The sequence below is a fragment of the Triplophysa dalaica genome, chromosome 18 (genome assembly GCF_015846415.1).
Source record: "Triplophysa dalaica isolate WHDGS20190420 chromosome 18, ASM1584641v1, whole genome shotgun sequence".
Taxonomy (NCBI): Eukaryota; Metazoa; Chordata; class Actinopteri; order Cypriniformes; family Nemacheilidae; genus Triplophysa; species Triplophysa dalaica.
Window position 1 is genome coordinate 377,801 of NC_079559.1, and position 19,700 is coordinate 397,500.

The 19,700-nt window shown below is 39.8% G+C and overlaps 3 protein-coding genes across 3 annotated transcripts in view; all 3 read right to left on the reverse strand.

Moving 5' to 3' along the window:
* Positions 1-393: 393 nt before the first annotated feature.
* ptger4a (prostaglandin E receptor 4 (subtype EP4) a) lies at positions 394-3,427 on the reverse strand. The gene is made up of 2 exons (XM_056772986.1): positions 2,490-3,427; positions 394-2,117 (listed from the first exon to the last, which is right to left on the reverse strand). The coding sequence occupies exons 1-2, from the start codon at positions 3,261-3,263 to the stop codon at positions 1,656-1,658; spliced, it is 1,236 nt and encodes a 411-aa protein (XP_056628964.1). The 5' UTR covers positions 3,264-3,427; the 3' UTR covers positions 394-1,655.
* Positions 3,428-7,175: 3,748 nt separating this feature from the next.
* On the reverse strand, positions 7,176-12,632 carry mrps27 (mitochondrial ribosomal protein S27). The gene is made up of 11 exons (XM_056773475.1): positions 12,547-12,632; positions 12,175-12,252; positions 11,014-11,084; positions 10,590-10,648; positions 10,055-10,169; positions 9,878-9,956; positions 9,681-9,796; positions 9,495-9,597; positions 9,270-9,412; positions 7,587-7,730; positions 7,176-7,523 (listed from the first exon to the last, which is right to left on the reverse strand). The coding sequence occupies exons 1-11, from the start codon at positions 12,620-12,622 to the stop codon at positions 7,314-7,316; spliced, it is 1,194 nt and encodes a 397-aa protein (XP_056629453.1). The 5' UTR covers positions 12,623-12,632; the 3' UTR covers positions 7,176-7,313.
* Positions 12,633-14,577: 1,945 nt separating this feature from the next.
* znf366 (zinc finger protein 366) overlaps positions 14,578-19,700 on the reverse strand; it is a 5,439-nt gene continuing 316 nt past the window's right edge. Inside the window, exons 2-5 of the mRNA XM_056730035.1 lie at positions 17,488-18,539; positions 17,138-17,329; positions 15,298-15,472; positions 14,578-15,221 (exon numbers count right to left, since the gene is read on the reverse strand). Coding sequence (XP_056586013.1) covers positions 14,908-15,221; positions 15,298-15,472; positions 17,138-17,329; positions 17,488-18,486 — 1,680 coding nt within the window. The 5' untranslated portion in view covers positions 18,487-18,539 and the 3' untranslated portion in view covers positions 14,578-14,907. The remainder of the gene's footprint in view (positions 15,222-15,297; positions 15,473-17,137; positions 17,330-17,487; positions 18,540-19,700) is intronic.

A 19,700-nucleotide genomic window follows, 5' to 3' on the forward strand; every position in this document is an offset into this window, starting at 1 on the left:
TTATTCATGGTTCCCATATAAAACTAACGTTAAGCGAACGTTCTGTGTTTGCTGTGTTACTTCTTTGTGGTACTGACAACTTAGATTTCTAACCAATACAATTTATTTGTTTAAAATGTTGATTTGTTTACTAAAGCTCAATTTCACACACAAAACACCACAACGACTCCGACACATCACGTCACGTGACCGGCTTGCTGCGCACAGAAGCGCGTTCGTGACGTCATATGCCGTTCAACTTGAATCCGTAGAAAGGCGTCAGTTCATCGTACAATAAAGTCTAAGAGATTTACTACAGCAGTACGTATTCATCGCCAGACGATGGAGACACAACTTTATTTATGTAGCTCCACAGGTTTATTTTCATATATCTATAACAGACCAGTTTAGGTGAGTTTTCCATGAGATCACGACAGCAAAACACATCAAATGAATACAAATAAATAAAGGAGACGAGCCTTTGCTGTTCTAGAGACATTTTTCCACGGATGACACGTTTGTTTACTGAATTACTGAATCTTAGATAATACAGAGTTTACAAACAAACACTGGAGCATTAATGGAGACATTATGGATAATTCACACTAATTTAAGTTGATGCGACAGAAAATAGCTGTTCATGTATTCTTTAAATATTTGGAATGTACAGAACATTTAGGATATGAGCGTTCACAAAAACATTTAGAGTCAATAGAGAACACGTGGAACGACAGTTAAAGGCTTTTGATAACATAAAATTACATTTTAAACAAATAAATTTAACGATGACAAGAATCCCTCATTATTAAAAGTTAACTTTGTTTATTTTAATTTCCATTGAAAGATCAACTTTAATCATGTTTGTTTTTCACACACTGTTCATTGCATCAGAAACTTCAGCTTACAGGGGCATCTGTCAACATTTTGAATAACATCCACAGTTTGTTTTAAATATAACTATATTGTTTTTGTGCTTGTTTGCACATAATATCCTAAGTTTAACGCATGGAAATGAGGTCTTTGTTTTGATCTAACTGATGTAAACGAGGCTTAGTGTTGTCATTAACCTCAATTTCATGGGAACAGTTTCATTGTCACGGGTTTGTTTTTAAACAGTTTGCTGGTCATTGAGAATGTTTCTGAAATGTCATGAAGGTTGTCAGATCCGCTCAGTCTCGCTCTCTCACAGTTCTTTTCTGGCCCCAAGAGACATTTTAACTCATTTCCATGAAAACTGATATACAAACATCAGCGACTCAGAACCAAAAACAACACGTAACCGCTCTGAATTTACATCATAAAGAATTCCTTTCACTCAACTTGAATGATTCTGTCAGTTTCTCGCTGTTTTTAAATAGAGTTAATCCTTCATGAAGTTTGAGCATCATTAAATCCATCATTTAACATTCTGTGATTCTGGGGGAAATCCTTTACAAAAACATTGAAGCTAGGTTATTTCCTCCAGCGTTGTTTCGATCTTGACCAAAACAAACATGCAGTCAGAGATGTTTTCAGCATTCGATAAACTCTACCTGACTGGTCCAACGAATCCTTGAAACGTAACGGTTAAAGAAGCACTATTTCACTTAAATAAAAAACAGGTTCTTTAGTGATCATGAACTTTATCTGTAATGACAGACACAGGTTTAGTTTACATGTTGCACAGATCAAAGATGTTAAATACTCTTCTCTTGAAAACACTCACTGGTTACAGTCGTTTGTAAGGTGCATTCAGAGTTCACTCTGTGACTCTCTGTCTCCTTCTTCAAACCACTCTGAGAAGAAACTTCAGATGATGGACAGGTGTCCAGAGGTCTCTCAGGTAAACACAGTCCCATCTGCGATGTACTCGTGACGTCTCTAAGTTCTTGGGGCACGTCAGATGGAGGATCTCTGGAGGACACCTGCCGTCTGTCTCTCCACTGGAAGCCGCTTTGACTCTGTTGAGATCCCGTCTTGCAGAAAAGACACTTGATGTTCTGGATCACCTTCGAGAGAAGTGCTTTTCGCAGCAGAATATAGATCCAAGGATCCAGAATGGGGTTGGTTGAGGCGAACCGGATGGCCAATAGATCTGGATTTTTCTCCAGCTGTTTCTCCACCGGCGTCTTGTAAATCTGGTTGAGAAACACTTGGACCTGCGGAATAAACGAAACGTGCCTTTGACAAATGACATGAAAACAAACCTACCAGCACCGTGGATTCAAAAGGAAAAAATGCAAAAGGGAAATAATGGGAACTGTGACACTGATTTCTATTGAAGAACACGTTTGAGAACACGCAGATCCAGACGTATTTCTCCAACACTAAACATGACTTTATCATCATCATCTTCATTCCCTGCGGCTCATTCAAATCCACTAAACAATGCAGAAAAGAAAAGTACTGGGAAATCACTAGGATGAATGTGAATGTTCTGTTCGTGAGAAGAAAGTTCCTGCGCTACAGATAAGAAGCTTTGGCAATCATCGAGATAAAGTACAAACACAAAACACATCCGAGGAACTTACGACCAGAGGAATGGAACAAATGAGCACCACAGCCGATGTGGCGATGAGCAGAATCACCATCTGCACCTCAGCACCAGCGAGACGACCAAAGTTTCGGTTCCTGCCGGGATCAGACGCGTCGGCGCCGAGAGAAGTGCGTCTGACGAAGCGCAGGTGCATCCGGATCAGAGCGCAACACACCAGAACGTTACAGACCACCGTCACCAGAACCAGAACCGAACTGAAGCCGGCGTACATGTAAGAGAAAGCCGCGTGTGCGGTGACATTAGTCCTCCAGTCGATGAAGCACCAGGTCTGCGGGTACTGCATCTTCACCTCTCCAAAACCGACACCCGGCAGTGCGCAAAAGAGCGCGTCCGATGCGTAAATGGCCACGAGCGCGACCCCCGCGAGTCTCTTGTCCGCGTAATCGTTGTAGTAATACGCGTGATTGATGGCGACGTATCTCTCGATCGACATGGCACATATGATGCTCAGTCCGGCTAGAGAAAAGAAGAGCAGCACGAAGCCGAAGTACTGACACAGCGGCTCTCCGTCCGGCCACGCACCCTTCATGTACGTGGCGATGGTCACCGGGCTCGCGAGGACGGTCCCCAACAGATCGGTGACCGCCAGCCCGCACACCAACGTGTAGAAGGTGGTGTCCTTCTGCTCCCGGCGCGACTTACAGAGCACGACGATGGCGATCAGGTTACTGATGACCCCAAAAATGAACATGACGGCGGGGATGGTGGGCTCCATCCGTCTCGAAGCTGCGCTGCTGCTGCTGTTCATGTTGATGTGAACTCTGAGCGAACTCTCATTGTGTTACTCGTCACAGAAGAAATCTGACTTTATTCTCTCTTATCGAACCCTTTCATGTGTGATCTGCCCCGCCTGCAGCTCACATCAGATGGGGTGAGATATGTCCCTCAGTAACCATGGTAACCACAGTTTCCGCAAAAACTCCAGTTTTGATACCACTTCAAAAGTACACTTGTATAAAACCCTTCACCTTAAGTTTGTATTTAACGGTTTTCATAACAGATTTAGTTTTACTAGGTGGACAACACCAGTGTTGTGTGTAGTTATTAAGTAACTGTCATGTATTGACTTTTCCCTTGAGAAAGTAAAGTAAGGGATTACTGTCATCTTTTCTGTAATTTATTGATGTAATTCAAATAATGTGTGTAATATATTCAATAGTGGAAATGACATGAACATTATAAGTCTAACATTTAATGCTTTAATGTGTAATTCTCAAATTAATATACTTTGGTCAGTTAATAAGAGTTACTACTACTACTATGTAGTTATTTATTATTTATTTGAATTAATTAAATAATCTGTTTCGGGTTCTTGAATCACTTCTGATCAAGGTCGATGTAGGACAGCGATTCCCAAACTTTTTCATTCCAGGACCCACCTAGACAGGTATAATCTATCCTGATCTGAGACCCACCAAAATATATTTAAATGGAAATATGGGGAGAAAATACACATTCATCCTTTATAGGCAGAAGAGTTTTTATTTTCCCTAAATAGAATAAATGAAAATTAAGTGGCAATACCAAACTATCTAATGGTAAAATATCAAAGCTATTGTCATTGCCAGTCTTTAACTGGATTCAAGTAATGAGTAATAAGTCATTAAATACTGTCTGGAGAGAGTCATTTCTACAGTCATCTTATTACACTATTAAATATGTAATTAGTAACTAGTAATGGATGACTTTTTCAGAGTAAGTTACCCAACACTGACGGACACACTGTAAAAACACAATGTTTCTGCCTTTAATCAAGTATTTCAGTGTGTTCACATGGACTGTACAAGTTATTTTAGCTTATAGAGACGTGTGTGTGACCTGTGTGACACCAAATAATAAGAGTTCTGCTGAATGTCCATCTGAAGATCTGACCCGTCACTCAGAGATCAGACTCAGAGCATCACAACAACACAAAACAACTGAACACACGTTTGTGCGCTAATGAGACGAATGGAATCAAGTGTTTTAAGGGAAGCTGGACGCTGAAAATCTCATACACCAGAACACACATATTCGCTGTATTTACATGTTCCTCATGATCAAAACAACCCGCATATCACATCAGAAATCACAGAATTCAAAGCTGGGATCCTCACAACATGAGATCATTAACATGTGTGTGTAATTATTTTATAGTTTCTCTGTATAATTTGGAATTCCCAGGCTTGCTTCCAAATGTCGGTGGATAAGAGGCCGCGTGTCCATCAAGGGCTCATATGATCTGTCTATCTGATTCAGGACAGGATCTCAACATGTTTATTCAGTCTGTGATAAAATCTCTTATGGACAAAAGAGAGAAAGTAAACTGTTTAGACTTGCAACTCTTGACGTCTGACTCCAAAACTAAAGTACATGAAATACAGCCGTGACACACACAGATTCTTTTGACTTGTGTGGCTTTAGAGAAATGATTTCATTTATTTCATTTCAGGGATGAATATGAATTGAAGAGCTCTTAATCGAAGAGAGAATCAAATTATTATGTCCAGACTCCGACAGGCTCAAGGTCTAAAAAGATTGTGTGTGCAACGGAATAATGTTCAACACGATTGCGATAATTTCCGAGTTTAGAAATCAGACACATCAGAGAGGAAACAAGCGCTTGATATCAAAAACTCTGCGATTCAATTACGTTTCACTCTGGCCTTGAATCATTATAGAATTACTGGATGAAAAAGCCCAGAATACATCTGATTCATTTAAGAGCGTCAGCTGCTCAGGACGGTCATTGATTACCACAACACACATGAACGCACTTACTGTGATGTTTCTGCACTCTCACAAAACACACAAAAACATGACTCACAACTTTCATTCAACCTGCAATTTAAGGACAAATGTGACCCTGGACATCAAAACCAAAATTGAGATTTTTACATAATCTGAAAAGTGAACAAATAAGATTTCTTCTGATGTATGCGTTGTTAGAATATGACCTCTGGAATTTGCAAAAAACGAAATATTGAGAAAATTTGCCTTTGAAGTTGTAAATGAGGAGCACTGTAGCAGGACATCCACTCACAAAAACAGTTTTTATATATTTAAAGAAAGAAATTTACAAAATATCTTCATGTAACATGATCTTAACTTAATATCCTAAGTTTTTTTGGCATAAAGGAAAAAATTATCATTTAAAAAGAAGAGCAAAACTCATCCACCCATCACATTATTTATCAGTTATACCGCGGAACTGTTGAATGCTTCAATCTGATTGGTTGACAAACGTTCTACGATTAACTTTCAGTAAATGCGCACATACGAAGGTGTTCCAGGTCTGCTGGCCGCATTACTGTTCCATATATTACTTCGCCAAGTTTAAGCAACACAAAGGTTATAGTGTAGCCTACAGGACATCACCTGCTCCTGATCTGACGTTTATAAAACTTTACTGTTAATGGAAACGTGTGCAGTTTCGCTTCAATAAACAAAGCATTTTAAAAACAGTTTAGAACTATATATACTGAAATCAAATAAATCAAATAACTGATAGCCTACTGATTCGTTTCCTCTCACTGAATATGAAAGAAACAATGCGAGGAATAAATAACCTAACTTCTTATCACCGGCTTTTCTGTCACATTACTGTTAACACGCGGTCTGGTGCAGTGGCTCAAGCTTCACAATCACGGAGATGCGCAAGAAAGTAGTCCTACAATCAACAGCATTTTATAGGCGATTACATGACTGATGTTGAAATTAAACATTTGAACAATGTGTTGTGGTAACCGTGGTATAAGCAGAATAATTGACTCCGATCAGTTAAATTATTCTTAAGTTAATGCACACCCAACCGAGGCGTAAGTAACGGCCACCAATCACTGAGTAAACGGGTCACTAATGCTTTATTCTGATTGGTCAGTCATGATATTGCGTGTGATGTGTTATTCCCTGATAACACACGTTCATGCAGGTAATGACTATATCGTAGCTGTTTCTTTTCTCACGTCAGCTTTCATTTTATTACAAATGAACAAATCAAATATTTCACAATAATATTTAGTGTTCAGTCATTTACAGATGTGATGACACACAGAGCCCTTCAGCGTCATACAAGATAACACGTACATTTGTGTTAACCACCGGCTGGATGTACATGATCCCTGACTGATAACACAACTATCACACATGTGAAAAATATGATGAGACGTCATTACAGCTAAACTCAAAAACCTCCATCGATCAGTTGTTATACCTCCAGGAAGAGGTTAGATGATGAAAAGACCTCTGAGAGAAACACTTTGTCTGAAGATTCTCACACGCACTGAATGAACACAACAGTCTGTCAGTTTACACACACACACATATCAAGCCTCATGCTCCTACACAAACACCGCTGACACGTCACAACAGCTCAACAAACACGTGTTTACAAGGAGTGTGTGTCAGTGTTTCTCTTCATAAGAGATTCAACTCTCAGAAAACTGAAGGAATTGAGATGTGATTCAGACCATCAGCAGGAAACATCAGATACACACCTGATGACAAGAGAGTGTCGCACAAACACAAGCTGCAGGTTCATTTGATTTAGAAATGGATCAATAATGATAATACTGAGGCCAAACAAAGACAAATAAACTCACCAATGATGAGCAAACTGACAACCAAAATAATGACATTTGCCTCATTGTGTGTGAAAGAACGGAGACTAAACACGAGCAGATATGTTTTCTGTTTATTTATACTGTTCAGATTTACAATGCATTGAAAAGAATCCAGATAATATGAACACACAACGTTTCTGTCACTCTGGCCAAACACTGACAATAAACAAGCCAAACAATGAAGATGAGAGATGATTTCACTGGACCGCACCAGCGCTCTGTCTCATCTCTTTCTCTCTCTGAATCAGCTGCTGTCGTTCTGTCTCCCAGTGGATTAATCTGGCGCGGTACTCGCTGATGTCACTTTCCTCACAGCGGCTCAGTGTGTGCTGGCTCAGGATGGAGGTCAGAGACTCCAGGCTTCTCTCGTCCGTCTTGTCCTGAACCTCCAGCTGTTTTCTCAACTCCTGCACAAGTTTTGAGTTTAGAAACAGACGCTTGTACAGACGTTTGATGAAGTATAAACAAACCTTAAATCTGTGGATGTACTGCGGTAGTTTCTCTCTCTCCTCTCCATCATGCTCATCGAACAGAACCTCATCGTCGCTCTCAGAGTCTGAAGAGTCCTGATGAGATGTGGACAGATCTTCCAGAATCTTCTCCATCTGATCCAGCTGAAAACCACAGAAACGGTTCTTTATGTCAGTTCTGTTGACATGCACTAAGGCTCTAAAGATTTTCAGCACTTAACTTGCTGATTTAGTCTTTTTTTACCTTTTAGAATAATAGTGAGCTCATCAAAACCTTAGAATAACACAATGATTATGTTTCCAGTAAAAAATATAATAATTTATCATCTTCAATGTAGTCACATTTGCCTGAAATTTGCAGAAAAGTTCACTAGACGATTCTCAAGCGGATTCTTGAGGCTTCACACCAAAATGCTTTTTTTAACAATATTAAATGAGTTTTCATCTATTCTTATTCTGCTCATTTTTCATTCATTTTTTTTTTTATTAAATACAATTTTATTAGTTTATAATGTAAAAAAGTTTATGTTTGCACAATTAGATTTTTCTCTATAAAATTAATTTCAGATATTTAAACATACACCTTCAGATAAAAAACGTTTTAAGACAATGAAAAACTTTTCTTTCAAGTGTCCAAAAACTGACCGGTAGTGTGTGTGTTTGCTTTCATGTTTATCAAAATAAACAAAAACAAGCGCGTGTACTCTTGCTCATATTAACTTTACAACAACACTGTGTGCGTGTTTTTCTTCCCGTTTAGTTTTTTGATTCACATTAAACACATCAGACTGAATTTACACTTTGTGATTTATCACACCTCTCAACATGTTTATATTCACTAAATACACACAAACAACATTTAACCAAGACACGTCATTTAATCAAGAACCAGGGATGCAAGCCCATCGCGCTAAAAAAAGGTGACAATGATGCGAGACCCCACCCAACGCCATAAATTATATATAATCATAGTTTATATATATATATATATATATATAATTATTACAATTTGTATTTCATATTATTCAGTGCTTATTATGGTCTGCTAAAAGTGTCTAGAATAGACAACCACATGAAGAATTTATTTGCAAAACCAGACAACTCTGTTTTTCATTAATTTTCATAAATCATGTTTTTCGTGTTTTTAATGTGTTAGTTATCTGTATCTGTTCTTTAGTTATTATTACTTAATCAAAACAATCCAACTGTTTAAATGATCTTACTTGGAATGCACAATAAAAAACGAACTAAATGAAAAAAAAAAAGTTTTTGCAAATGAACTTCACATTTACTTCAAGGTCCTCAGTTCACACAACAGCTTAAAGTCACAGCTCTAGTCTCAACATGAACTTTCAAACTCGCAACGTTATACTATTTGCATAGATGCCCAAAGCGACAGATTTAAATTAGACGGATCACAATAATGACCCATTTTGGACCCATAATGGCGAATTTCGCCAAAACATGACAAGTTGGCATCCCTGACAAGAACAACAACAACAGACCAACAAACATGGTTTCATCTTTAGCTTTGTGACGGATTGGTTTTTGTCCCAAACGCTTCATCAAACATCCAAAGTTTATGAAATCAAAAGCATCATTTGTGTGGTCGTGAGGGAAATTATCATCAAATAATCCTCCATCATTCCAGTCATTTAACATGTTATCTTTATAAATACTCACAACTTCCTTAGATAACTTCACATCTGTGACTTCAGAACACACGGTCTCCATGACGACGAGTGCCCGCCCGAGATAACCCGAGGTCCAGATCAAGGGCATCTGATGAAAGACAGAGTGAATTCCTCTCGACAGCTCCACTTTCCCTGCAGACACAAACATGGATCATATGAAGATCAGATAAAAGAAAGTTTGATTCATCAATCATTTGATTTCTGCAGAACGTACCGATCAGTGCACATCCAAGAAGTCGAGCGCTGAATCCGACGGAGTTCTCCTGCTTCAGTCCGGCTAACAGCAGAGACGCTCCGATGTTTCTCTCCTTCTGCCACTGCACACGGACAAAACGCTCAATGTACATCAAGTCACATTTAAAAGATATTTCCAAAAAACGCAGACGGCTGATGTTCTCACACTGAGCTCAGGTTTGGTGTTCAGATATCTGCTGAGAGCGTACAGACACACAATCTGTGTGGAGATCTTCTCAAAAGATTCCTGAAGCATCACCTCCTCAACCACCGAACAAGCTCCTGCCGTCAACACACCGGTCGCAAACATCAGTGACATGACTCACAACAACTGATGAAACCCTCATGAAGGTCATTACAAACCTCTGAAGTCTTCATCCTTTACAAAAGAGTCGATCAGAAGATTAAATGTGAATTCATCTGGAAACATCCCAAACTGAACCTAAAACAAACACACACATGATGACAACTCAACATCAGTGATCATTACACAAACACAGCGGTGAGATGGCGTCAAAACTGGTTTATTATGAAGTGAACCTTGTTCTTCAGGAAGTATAAAGCTTTCTCTCGAGCTCCGTATCTGAGACAGTGTCGAAACCAGCTGTGGATGGTCCAGTCCCGGAGATACCAACAGTTTGGACTGTGACGAAACCTGAATACATCACAGGGTACATGACGATACCAGACAGTTCATGATACATCGATACCGATAATATCATGATGTGACAATTTTACAATAATCGATATATTGTTTTGAAATCCTATAACGATACATCACAATATCTGCCTAACTAGGAAATCAAAACGCCCATGAAAAGGATAAGTGCAACATTTGTCTCTTTGTTCAAGTCCACAAAACATTTCTAAATTTAATAGCCACTTATTTTAACCTGTGAATATCTAATTATTAACCATCTTAAATAAAATAAACCTAAAAAACATTTAGTTTTTGTCGTGAAGCAACGTCTATTATATATATATATATATATATATATATATATATATTGTCACACCCCTAATGAAACCACATTCAGACACTCGCACATCCACTGTAACACAATGACAGACTTACTTATATAAATAATATTCTGCTTGATCAACTTCTTCTCTTGAAGAGATATTATCTATGAACTAAAGAAAAGAAGAAGAGATTATGACCCACTGAAATCAACAGTGCAGTGTTCGTAGATAAATCATAATGCGTTTCATTGTATATTTAAGTTTTCATTCCAAAACCAAACAAAACAACATATGCAGCTATTATTATTCATGTAACTAGAATTAAACGACTTCAATGTAATTCTTAAACAGTCAAAAGCATTCAACAGAGTTTTCTACCACATAAAACACATGAGGTGTAGTGTGTCTGTGGAGGATCAAGCTGTGTGTCATCTACACACAACAGGTCATGTAGACTCAAACAAGTACAAGGTCAGAAACACAAGCGCACAAGGGTAGAAATCACACAAAAGCTGAAAACAGCGGCGCTCTCTCACCCTGGCCATCGTCAACGAGCTGACAGGAAACTTCCTCTCGTATGTTCTGTCCATCAGAGACGCCAGCTGTGCTGCAGGGTTACACAGACATTTACAGATCAAAAAGAAAACCTGTGACACGTGTCTGACAGTCTGTAAGAGAGTGTTGCCAGGGTCACGGTTTTCCTGCACAATTGGGCTATTTTGAAAATGCAGTTGAGGGCAAAATTATGGAGCCACAGGTTTTGGGCTACTTTCATAATGTACTGCGGCAACCAAAATGTTGATTTATATTCTAAGAATAAATGTTAATTGATGTGATTCTTAATGTGTATTCACACCTGGCAACTCCAGGACTGGACCCGTCTTTAAAAGTGTGGGGAACAAGCATCTGACAGGCAGGCTACAGGGACGCGGGAGCTCAGCTCAACCAAAGAGGAAAATATAGCACTGGCATGAGACAATGCATCCGAATGATGTTTTAAATAATGTTTCGTCAGGTGCATGTCATGTTGCACAATGCAAGAAATCACTCATGAGTGTACAACACTTGATTCTTCAGGCTGCAAATATCACGTTTGAGCAGCGCTATACGCAGTTTAGAACAACTAAAACATTGAGATGCTTCTTCACATTTTACACTTGCAATAAATGTAACCATTATTTCTAAAGCATGTTTCTCGTCCATTTCCGTGCATGGCCTCGAGCTCACATGGGATCTTTTTTTAAAGTGACCCTCACTCCATCCAAAAGTGTAAAGTGAGTTACTCATCCTCTAGTTGTTCCAAACCTGTATAAATGTCTTTGTTCGGTTGAACACAAAGATATTTGGTAGAATGTTAGCAACTGAAAATTCTTTGGCATCGTTGACTACCATAGCAGAAAAAAATAAAATGTCAGTCAAAGGTGACCCAGAATTGTTTGCTTTGCTAAATCCCCCAAAACATCTTTTGAGTTCAACAGAACAAAAAATATATACAATACATTGGAAACCATTCAGATAAATAAACACAGAACTAGAAACGTCTTTGGCAGTTGTTAACTTTGATTCGACAGCGGAAAATAATTGGGCTAGTTTAGTTTTCATTCGTTTTTGGCAGGTTTTGAGGGTCATTGAGCTGGAAATATTTCTTCGACCTGGCAACCCTTCTGTAAGTTTTTTTCAGAGAGTGAAGATCTTACCGATATTCTGCGGGTCTTTCTGTCTGTGATCCCATAATGTCGCGTCTGTGTATGCTGCCGACAGCAAACATCTTCTGACTGAAATAAAGCCAAACAATAACATGACTAATTACACACTCACTGACTCTAGACCCGATCAAAGCAACTGCAGATACACATTAACTCAATTTAGTGTAAAGTTAACATGGAAACACATTCTGCTCACATACACACATCATTTGATTGCGCGTGTGTGTGTGTGTGTGTGTGTTCACCTCTCTTTAACCTCTTTAGCCGTTTAGACTTACAGACTCAATGATGTTCGCTGTAAATTCATGTAGATCAGACTCGAGTATGACATATCTAAGATCTTCTGATAATACTGACACTCACCGATTGATCTGTGACTGACACATTTAGAAAAGGTTTGTACGGGAATCAGACAGCGCCGCAGGATGGAGGCCGCCATCTTTGGACTGAACCATTTGACTCTTGCGAAGGGGCGGGACCCCAGAAAATCATCTCCACATTCACAATTTAATCATTATAAATGGGTAAGATTATACATCTCGATAATAATAATTATAGATATTGGCTTCTTTAATAGATAAATTAAATATATTCACACACATATATATATATATATATATATATTATGCAATATTTTACACAGAAACCCACCAATAATTAGTCTCAATCTGAAGTCTCTCGCTGACCCGTGTGAAAAAGTCATTTTTACATAAAAAACTTTAAGTTTTTGTAAGTTGTGCTTAAAGTTGTTTTAAGTGTTTGTAAGTTGTGTTAATATGTTGCATAAACGATAACCTACAGCGCTTACAGTCAGCAGTGTAATTGAACTTGAGCTCGTTAGGGGGCGCTGTGACATCATAAACTGTGATTGACAGTTACTGAATCTGAAGAGAGAGGGAGAAGTGACATGAAATGGACACAGAAACAGAAGGTCAAGTCTGCAAAACAACACCACTGTTTGTTCAGATGATCAAATTGTCTCCTGCAGGACTGACAGGAAAAGTCTCGATAAACAACCTTAGAGTCACTGAATGTTTGTTCAAATCACAGAAACATACGATTTACATGAAACTTCCAGAGCGGAAAGGTCTGTGTATTAAAGTCCAAATTAACCATCTACATAACATCTGCAGTGCTATATAGAACTCGTCTTAGAGGTCATGTCAAATGTTAGTTTATCCAAAAATAAAAAATTCTGTCATTGTTTATTCATGTGGAACGCAAAAGAAGATATTTTGGGAAATGTCTCAGTGGTTTTGTGTTCACGCGATGGGAGTCAATAAACTTCAGTGTTGTTTGATTTTCAACATTCTCCAAAATATCTTCTTTTGTGTACTGATGAAGAAATAAACGGATATAGAATGATGTGAGGATGATTTGATGTTTTGTCTGAACTGTGCCTTTAAAACTGTTGTCTGAAAGTGAGTTGACTGAGCGGATGATACAGAAGAGGAATTGTACAGGTGTGTGGTTTCTCAGGACACAGTATTTACAGAAATGTCTTTGTCTTGATTCATCCAGAACTTTCACTTCAGTCGAGATGATTCACAGTACCTGATTCTGTGTGTTTTCATGGCTTTGGACTGAAACATCGAGGTTTCTGGAAGACAGGAAGAGGATCTGAGCACTTCCTCTTTACTTTCAGAGTTTCATCAGGACGAAAACCAAAAAAGGTGTGCTGCCTACAAAACATCTGACAACAACGACAGCTTTGAGTGTTTCCATCACAAACACCAGTGTAAAGCTTTTTATTCTACTTTATGATCATGTTTTAAATTAGCTTTAGTTTTCATGTTAATTGGAGATATTTCTAGCAATCTTGTAGGTGTAATTTATTTATATTTATATTTCAGTTTTAGTTTTCTTTTTCGTTTCAATTTTAGTATTACTAAAGCTAACATTCTACATTTGTCAGATAATATTTAGGCCTGTATTTTATTTTATTTTATTTCAACTTTATTTGAAATGGTTGTTATTTCAGTTACGATTAGAATCCTCGTGTAAACGTCATTATTTTTATAACATCACATGTTTACAGTGGATGAACCAAAGACTCCTCTCTCTTCCAATCATTCTCTCAGCTTCTTTTTTGTGTCCAGATTTAGATTTATGTGTGTAAACTGAATGCTTTTTTCATTTTATTTTGCCAGAATCAACATTCTCAATAATGCGTTGTGTGTAACGGTGTCTTTTAGAGAAGGTTGTTTGTGGTTGTGGAGAATTCATGTCTACTTCTGTTTCTCTCTTGAGGAAGTGTGTTCACCTGTGTGTGTTATTAAAACATTAGTTGATGGGATTTGATGTCCTGAAGAGTCTTGAATGTTGTGTGGCGTAACTGTACATGTTTGTCCTGTGTTTTAATAGAGACAATTACATTTATAATGATTCACAATGTGTGTTTTAAATGAATTTATTGAGCATACATACTGATTGATTGATTGAGGAATGAAAATCATATCATTTATGATCAAGTAGAGATTATTGTGCTGACACCTGTCAATCATGATCAAACCGTCAGCACACAAGCCTGAACGTGTCAAACACATCCACCTCCACTGAAGGCATTCAGGATTATTAGCATTTACAAAGAAAGTGCAAAAATACACATACGACATCACTACTCTTAAAAAATTATATTAATTTCATATAGAACAGATTAAAATTTCACACTTCCGAGATCAAGATATTTTCACAGATTTCTATACATGTTTCACAGTGTGCTTGTCAGTTTCTGTACAGCTGTCCGTCAGAGAAGCTCTTCTTCTCCTCCTCCTCGTCTTCCTCTTCACCGTCATCTTCATCGTCCGCCTCTCGAGTCTCAGGATTGCAGATGGCCGGGCTGTACTGACTCATTCTGTACAGACTATCTTCATCTTCCTCACGGCTGGAACTCTCGCCGCGGACGCTCTCGCCATCAGACTGAGACAGGCGGATCCGGCCGTGGCTCTTCTGCGACAGATCAAAGGGTTCTTCCTGACCGGAGCGGGTCAGAATCCGCAGCGGGCCGGAGAGACAGTGACGCCCTCGCCGCCTGAAGGCTTCAAACACACACTGTCATTATTAATGGCGGAACTGAAGTCTTCACGTGTAAAAGCTACAGCGGCTGCGTCTCACCTCGAGCATCCAGACCTCGGTCCATGATGCCGTGTTTCACCTTCATGTGACGCGTCAGGTTTCCCTTCAGCGTGAACTTGCTGGCGCAGTAAAGACATTTGAAGGGTTTGCTGTCAGAATGCAGGTGCATGTGACCCATCAGATTGTGCATTCTGTTGAACTCCTTTCCACACAGCTGTGAGACACAAAACACATGGACACCAAACTGTTGATCAATCCCAAAACATTTGCAATCATCAATGTGATGCGTGGGTGGTATATGGGTTGTGCATATGTGTATAAATTAAATGGGTAACACTTTACATTAAGGTTCCCTTCATAAAGCATTTACAAATGTGATCATTAATGATCAATACGTCCTTTACAAATGCATTATGAAGCAGTAAGAACTGCGTAGATAAAAAGGGGGATTCCACAAAAATCCATTCCAAATATTTTATAAAAGCTTAATAAATGTGAAAACTTCACAGGCATCCACTTTTCTTTAAAGTGCACTTTCATGGGCTGTCAATACTTCTGAATATATGATTCACATCAGAGATGTAGTCTTGTGAGCAAGCATTCTGTTTCTGCAATAAATAATAAATAAATGTTTTCTGGTTTTGATGAACTATTGGAAGTATTTGAATCATTAATAAAACTTTGTAAACAAACATGTTTACAACAACCTTTGTGCATTTTAAAAGTGATCAAAAGTTTGATAAATTTATTGTAGTAAGCAAGTAAAAGCGACTTTGGATAAGGTAAGAATAAGGTAAAATTATGGATGTGACAATCCTGAAAATGACTCTTACCTGACTATGAAAGATCATGAACTAAAAATAAAACAAAGGCTTAACAAATGTGAAGAGAGATCTCACATGGGAGTTTGATCCACCAAATGTTCAAATCTGTGCTGTTACCAGAGTAAAAACCGCTGGTAAAAACTAAAAAAAATTGTGGTAAGGTTGACGTTCTCACAGAATTGCCCTTATGCAGTTCTAACTGCTTTATAATGCATATGTAAAGGACTTATTAATCATTAATGAACACATTTATAAATGCTTTATGAAGGGAACCTTCATAAACCAACAAATCGTTTGGTCACCCTTCAGTATAAGGGGCAATTCTCACTATTAACAAACCATAAACTATGACTTTTCCCCCAAATAACTCTTAATTTATGGCTTATTAATAGTTAGTAAAGTAATTGTTAGGTTTATGTATTGGGTAGGTTTAGGGATGGAGAGTATGGTCATGCAGAATATGTGCTTTATAAGTACTAATAAACAACTAATATGCCAATAATAGGCGCGCTGTTAACAACTAGTTAATAGTGAGAATTTCCCCCTGTACTGAAATATTACCATCAGATCTTTTATACATCAGCATGAATTTGGTCTCAGAACACATTTCCTCTGGTTTGACGATGTGATGTTTCTGGTGACGGGACGGAAAGCGAGTTGAAGGAGGAGAGGAGTGGAGCACGAGCGCTGTCTTTCCTCTGCATTCTTTTTATTAGGGTGGTCCTTTCCTCTCCTTTCCTTCAAGAGGAGAAAGGCGACTGTAAACTGTCCGATCGGACCGTGAGAAAACAGGAAGCGTTCCCGAGCACAAGAGAAAGCGAGATGAGATCTATTTGCGGGCTCTGTTCTCGGGGGACGAGAGGCCATTGTTACACACTCAGTTTGTACAGCGATATCCTTCCTATAGATGAGGAGACACTCCACTGCCAAAAACCCATCTGCTCATCGTTCGGACCGCCCGGCTCAGCTCAGCTCGGCCCGGCGCGGGGTCATTTGACACGGCATTACAATACATTCTACAGTATGTGTGCTGACCTGTGAATCCCGTGACGCACCTTGCATTTGTAGGGTTTGATGTCCGAGTGGACGATCATGTGAGCCTTCAGCGTCTGCTTCTGGACGAAGCTCTTGTAGCACAGGTGACACTGGTGCGCTCGCACGTTAGTGTGAATCAGAACGTGACGCTTCATGTTGGCCAGCAGCGTGAACTCCCGACCGCAGATGCGACACTTGTGCTCCTTCACACCCTGAAAGACACAAACACCAGAGGACAGATGACATCTATAACTGCAGCAAGGCTGGAAACATCTTCTTTAGTGTTCCGCTGTGTCTCGCCAGCAGTTTAGAGAATAAAGGACGAGCCAATGGCATGGAACTATAGACGTGAAGGTTCCTGTGTGTGTACCTTGTGAGTGAGCGTGTGCTGCTTGAGGTGATGCGACTGGACAAACTCCATCCCGCACTCGCTGCAGATGAACGGCCGGATGTCTTTGTGTTTCATGGTGTGATTGTGTAGCTGGCTGGGATACTGGAAGCTCTTGCCGCAGTCACTGCAGTCGTACTGCGCAGGGCCGCGGTGAGCCGCCAGGTGCCTCTTCAGCTGGGCCAGCGTGGGGAAGTCCAGGCCGCACTCAACGCAGACGTTCTCTCGACCCCTGTCGTGTTTCAGCTGGTGGGCGCGCAGCTCGCTGGGGTAGGCAAATCCCCGGCCGCAGACGCCGCAGCTGAAAGGTTTGATGTCGCTGTGCTGCATCATGTGTCTCTTCAGGTGGCTGGTCTGCGTGAAGGCTTTGTGGCACACCTTGCATTTGTGCGGCCGCGCGCCCTGATGCGTCAGCATGTGCGTGTGCAGGTGACTCAGCTGTTTGAAGAGTTTGCCGCAGAGCCGGCAGCCGTGAGGCTTGATGCCGCTGTGTCCCAGTATGTGAGTGATCAGGTTGTATTTGGAGGTGTACGACTTCTCGCACATGCGACACTTCCAGCGCTTCTGATTGCCGCCCACGTCAACGTAGTAGCTGTCGTCCACGTGCACGCTCATGACCGGCTTCTCTGAGACGGCACGGCCGCCCCCCTCTTGGCCCCTGCGGCGATGCCTCGGCATCTCGCTCCGGTAGAAGGGGTTCGGGGAGAGACGCGGGACGGAGCTGGGCAGGAGGAATGGAAACGGGACTAGACTGGGATGGAAAGGGGGGAAGAAGGAGGGCGGAGAGCGCATGAGGAGGTGAGAGGGAGGCCAGAGAGGAAGGGGTTTCACCGTCTCTTGTTTCACCGCTATGATGCGATGCAGCCGCAGCCGGTTGAGGTCGATCATGCTGGCGGGACGAGGAAGAGGGTACGGGAGAAGAGACAGATCCACGGTTCTGACGCCATCCGCTCTCTGGCTTTCGCTGTTGGTCGGATCCATGTTGAAGTGTTCTTCAGAGAGCTCCGGAGAGCTTTGATTCCTCCATCACCTGTCTGTAAAAAAGAACGAGTTTGTGAGAAGAATGAAACCCAACTCGTGGGATCTGATTGACTTCTCACTTGTCTATCAATTTAAGGCTAAAATGCACTTTTGTTCAGATTTTCAGTCTGATCTTGTTGCAGAAAGTCTGTGCTTTCATCAGTTAGCGTGTTTCTTTCTGAAAGTCTGCAAGCGTGTGATGTCTAATTTACAAAGAATCTCTTGTAGTGTATTCCAGCCATTAGTCTCAAATGTTTGTTCAGGACAAATCAAACGAGAATTCTGGATTTTGGTGAGGAATGTTTGTGTATTTCTCTGAATGTCAGAAGAAACAAGCGTCAGAAACGAAGAATGACAGAATGTGTGTTCAGATAATAACAGTGATAGATGGACTTCACTTCTCTCTTCCTCCGTGTTAATTTTTCACTTCATCATCACTAGAACTTCTCTTTTCCGTGATGAACTGTTTGCTCTCGTCACACAGGACACAAACTCTCTGAGAATTTAAACATCACAGAAACACAAACAACATCTGAACACCTGAAATACTTCTGCTTTAACATCACATTAACAACAATTATGAGATCACAGGTCAGATTTACAAATCATGTGCTCTCTGTCTCTCTTTCACCCGGTGTCAGTCTACTTACTCTCTTAATAAGACATATAAACTACACTAAACACATCATTATAGAAATACTGTATACTAGGCAATCTTTAATATTCTCTCATATGCCCAATATTTGTATAACACGTAAAAAACATTATTATGATCTAATATGCAATTGATTTATTTAACTCAGATGTGTATTTAACCTGATATACAAATTTAGAGATACAAAATATAGATGAACGCAATGAATTCTCTTTGGAGAGAAAAGAACATCACAGAAGTTTGACAGAAACACAAAACTTGAAATTTAATGGCTGGAATACACTACAAGACTTTTACATTTAAATTTAGTCAAACAGCAGACGCTTTTATCCAAAGCCATAAACAAGAGATAAACAATTGAAGCAACTGACACAACATAAGGATGACAAAAAGCATAAGTGCAATAAAACTGGTCTCACTGTATACAGAGCTGTTTATTTTTAATCTGGACAGATTATTTTTACACGCTTGCAGACTTTCAGATAGAAACACCCTAACTGATGAAATCTGCAGACGGGCA

Excerpts from the sequence above, each read along its gene's own strand:
- mrps27 (XM_056773475.1), bottom strand. The coding sequence starts at position 12,622 with ATGGCGGCCTCCATCCTGCGGCGCTGTCTGATTCCCGTACAAACCTTT. Across the intron at positions 12,253-12,546 it reads TGTCAGTCACAGATCAATCG|TCAGAAGATGTTTGCTGTCG; the intron begins GTGAGTGTCAGT and ends GCTTTATTTCAG. Across the intron at positions 9,598-9,680 it reads ACACCAAACCTGAGCTCAGT|TGGCAGAAGGAGAGAAACAT; the intron begins GTGAGAACATCA and ends GTCCGTGTGCAG.
- ptger4a (XM_056772986.1), bottom strand. The coding sequence starts at position 3,263 with ATGAACAGCAGCAGCAGCGCAGCTTCGAGACGGATGGAGCCCACCATC. Across the intron at positions 2,118-2,489 it reads TTTGTTCCATTCCTCTGGTC|GTCCAAGTGTTTCTCAACCA; the intron begins GTAAGTTCCTCG and ends TTTATTCCGCAG.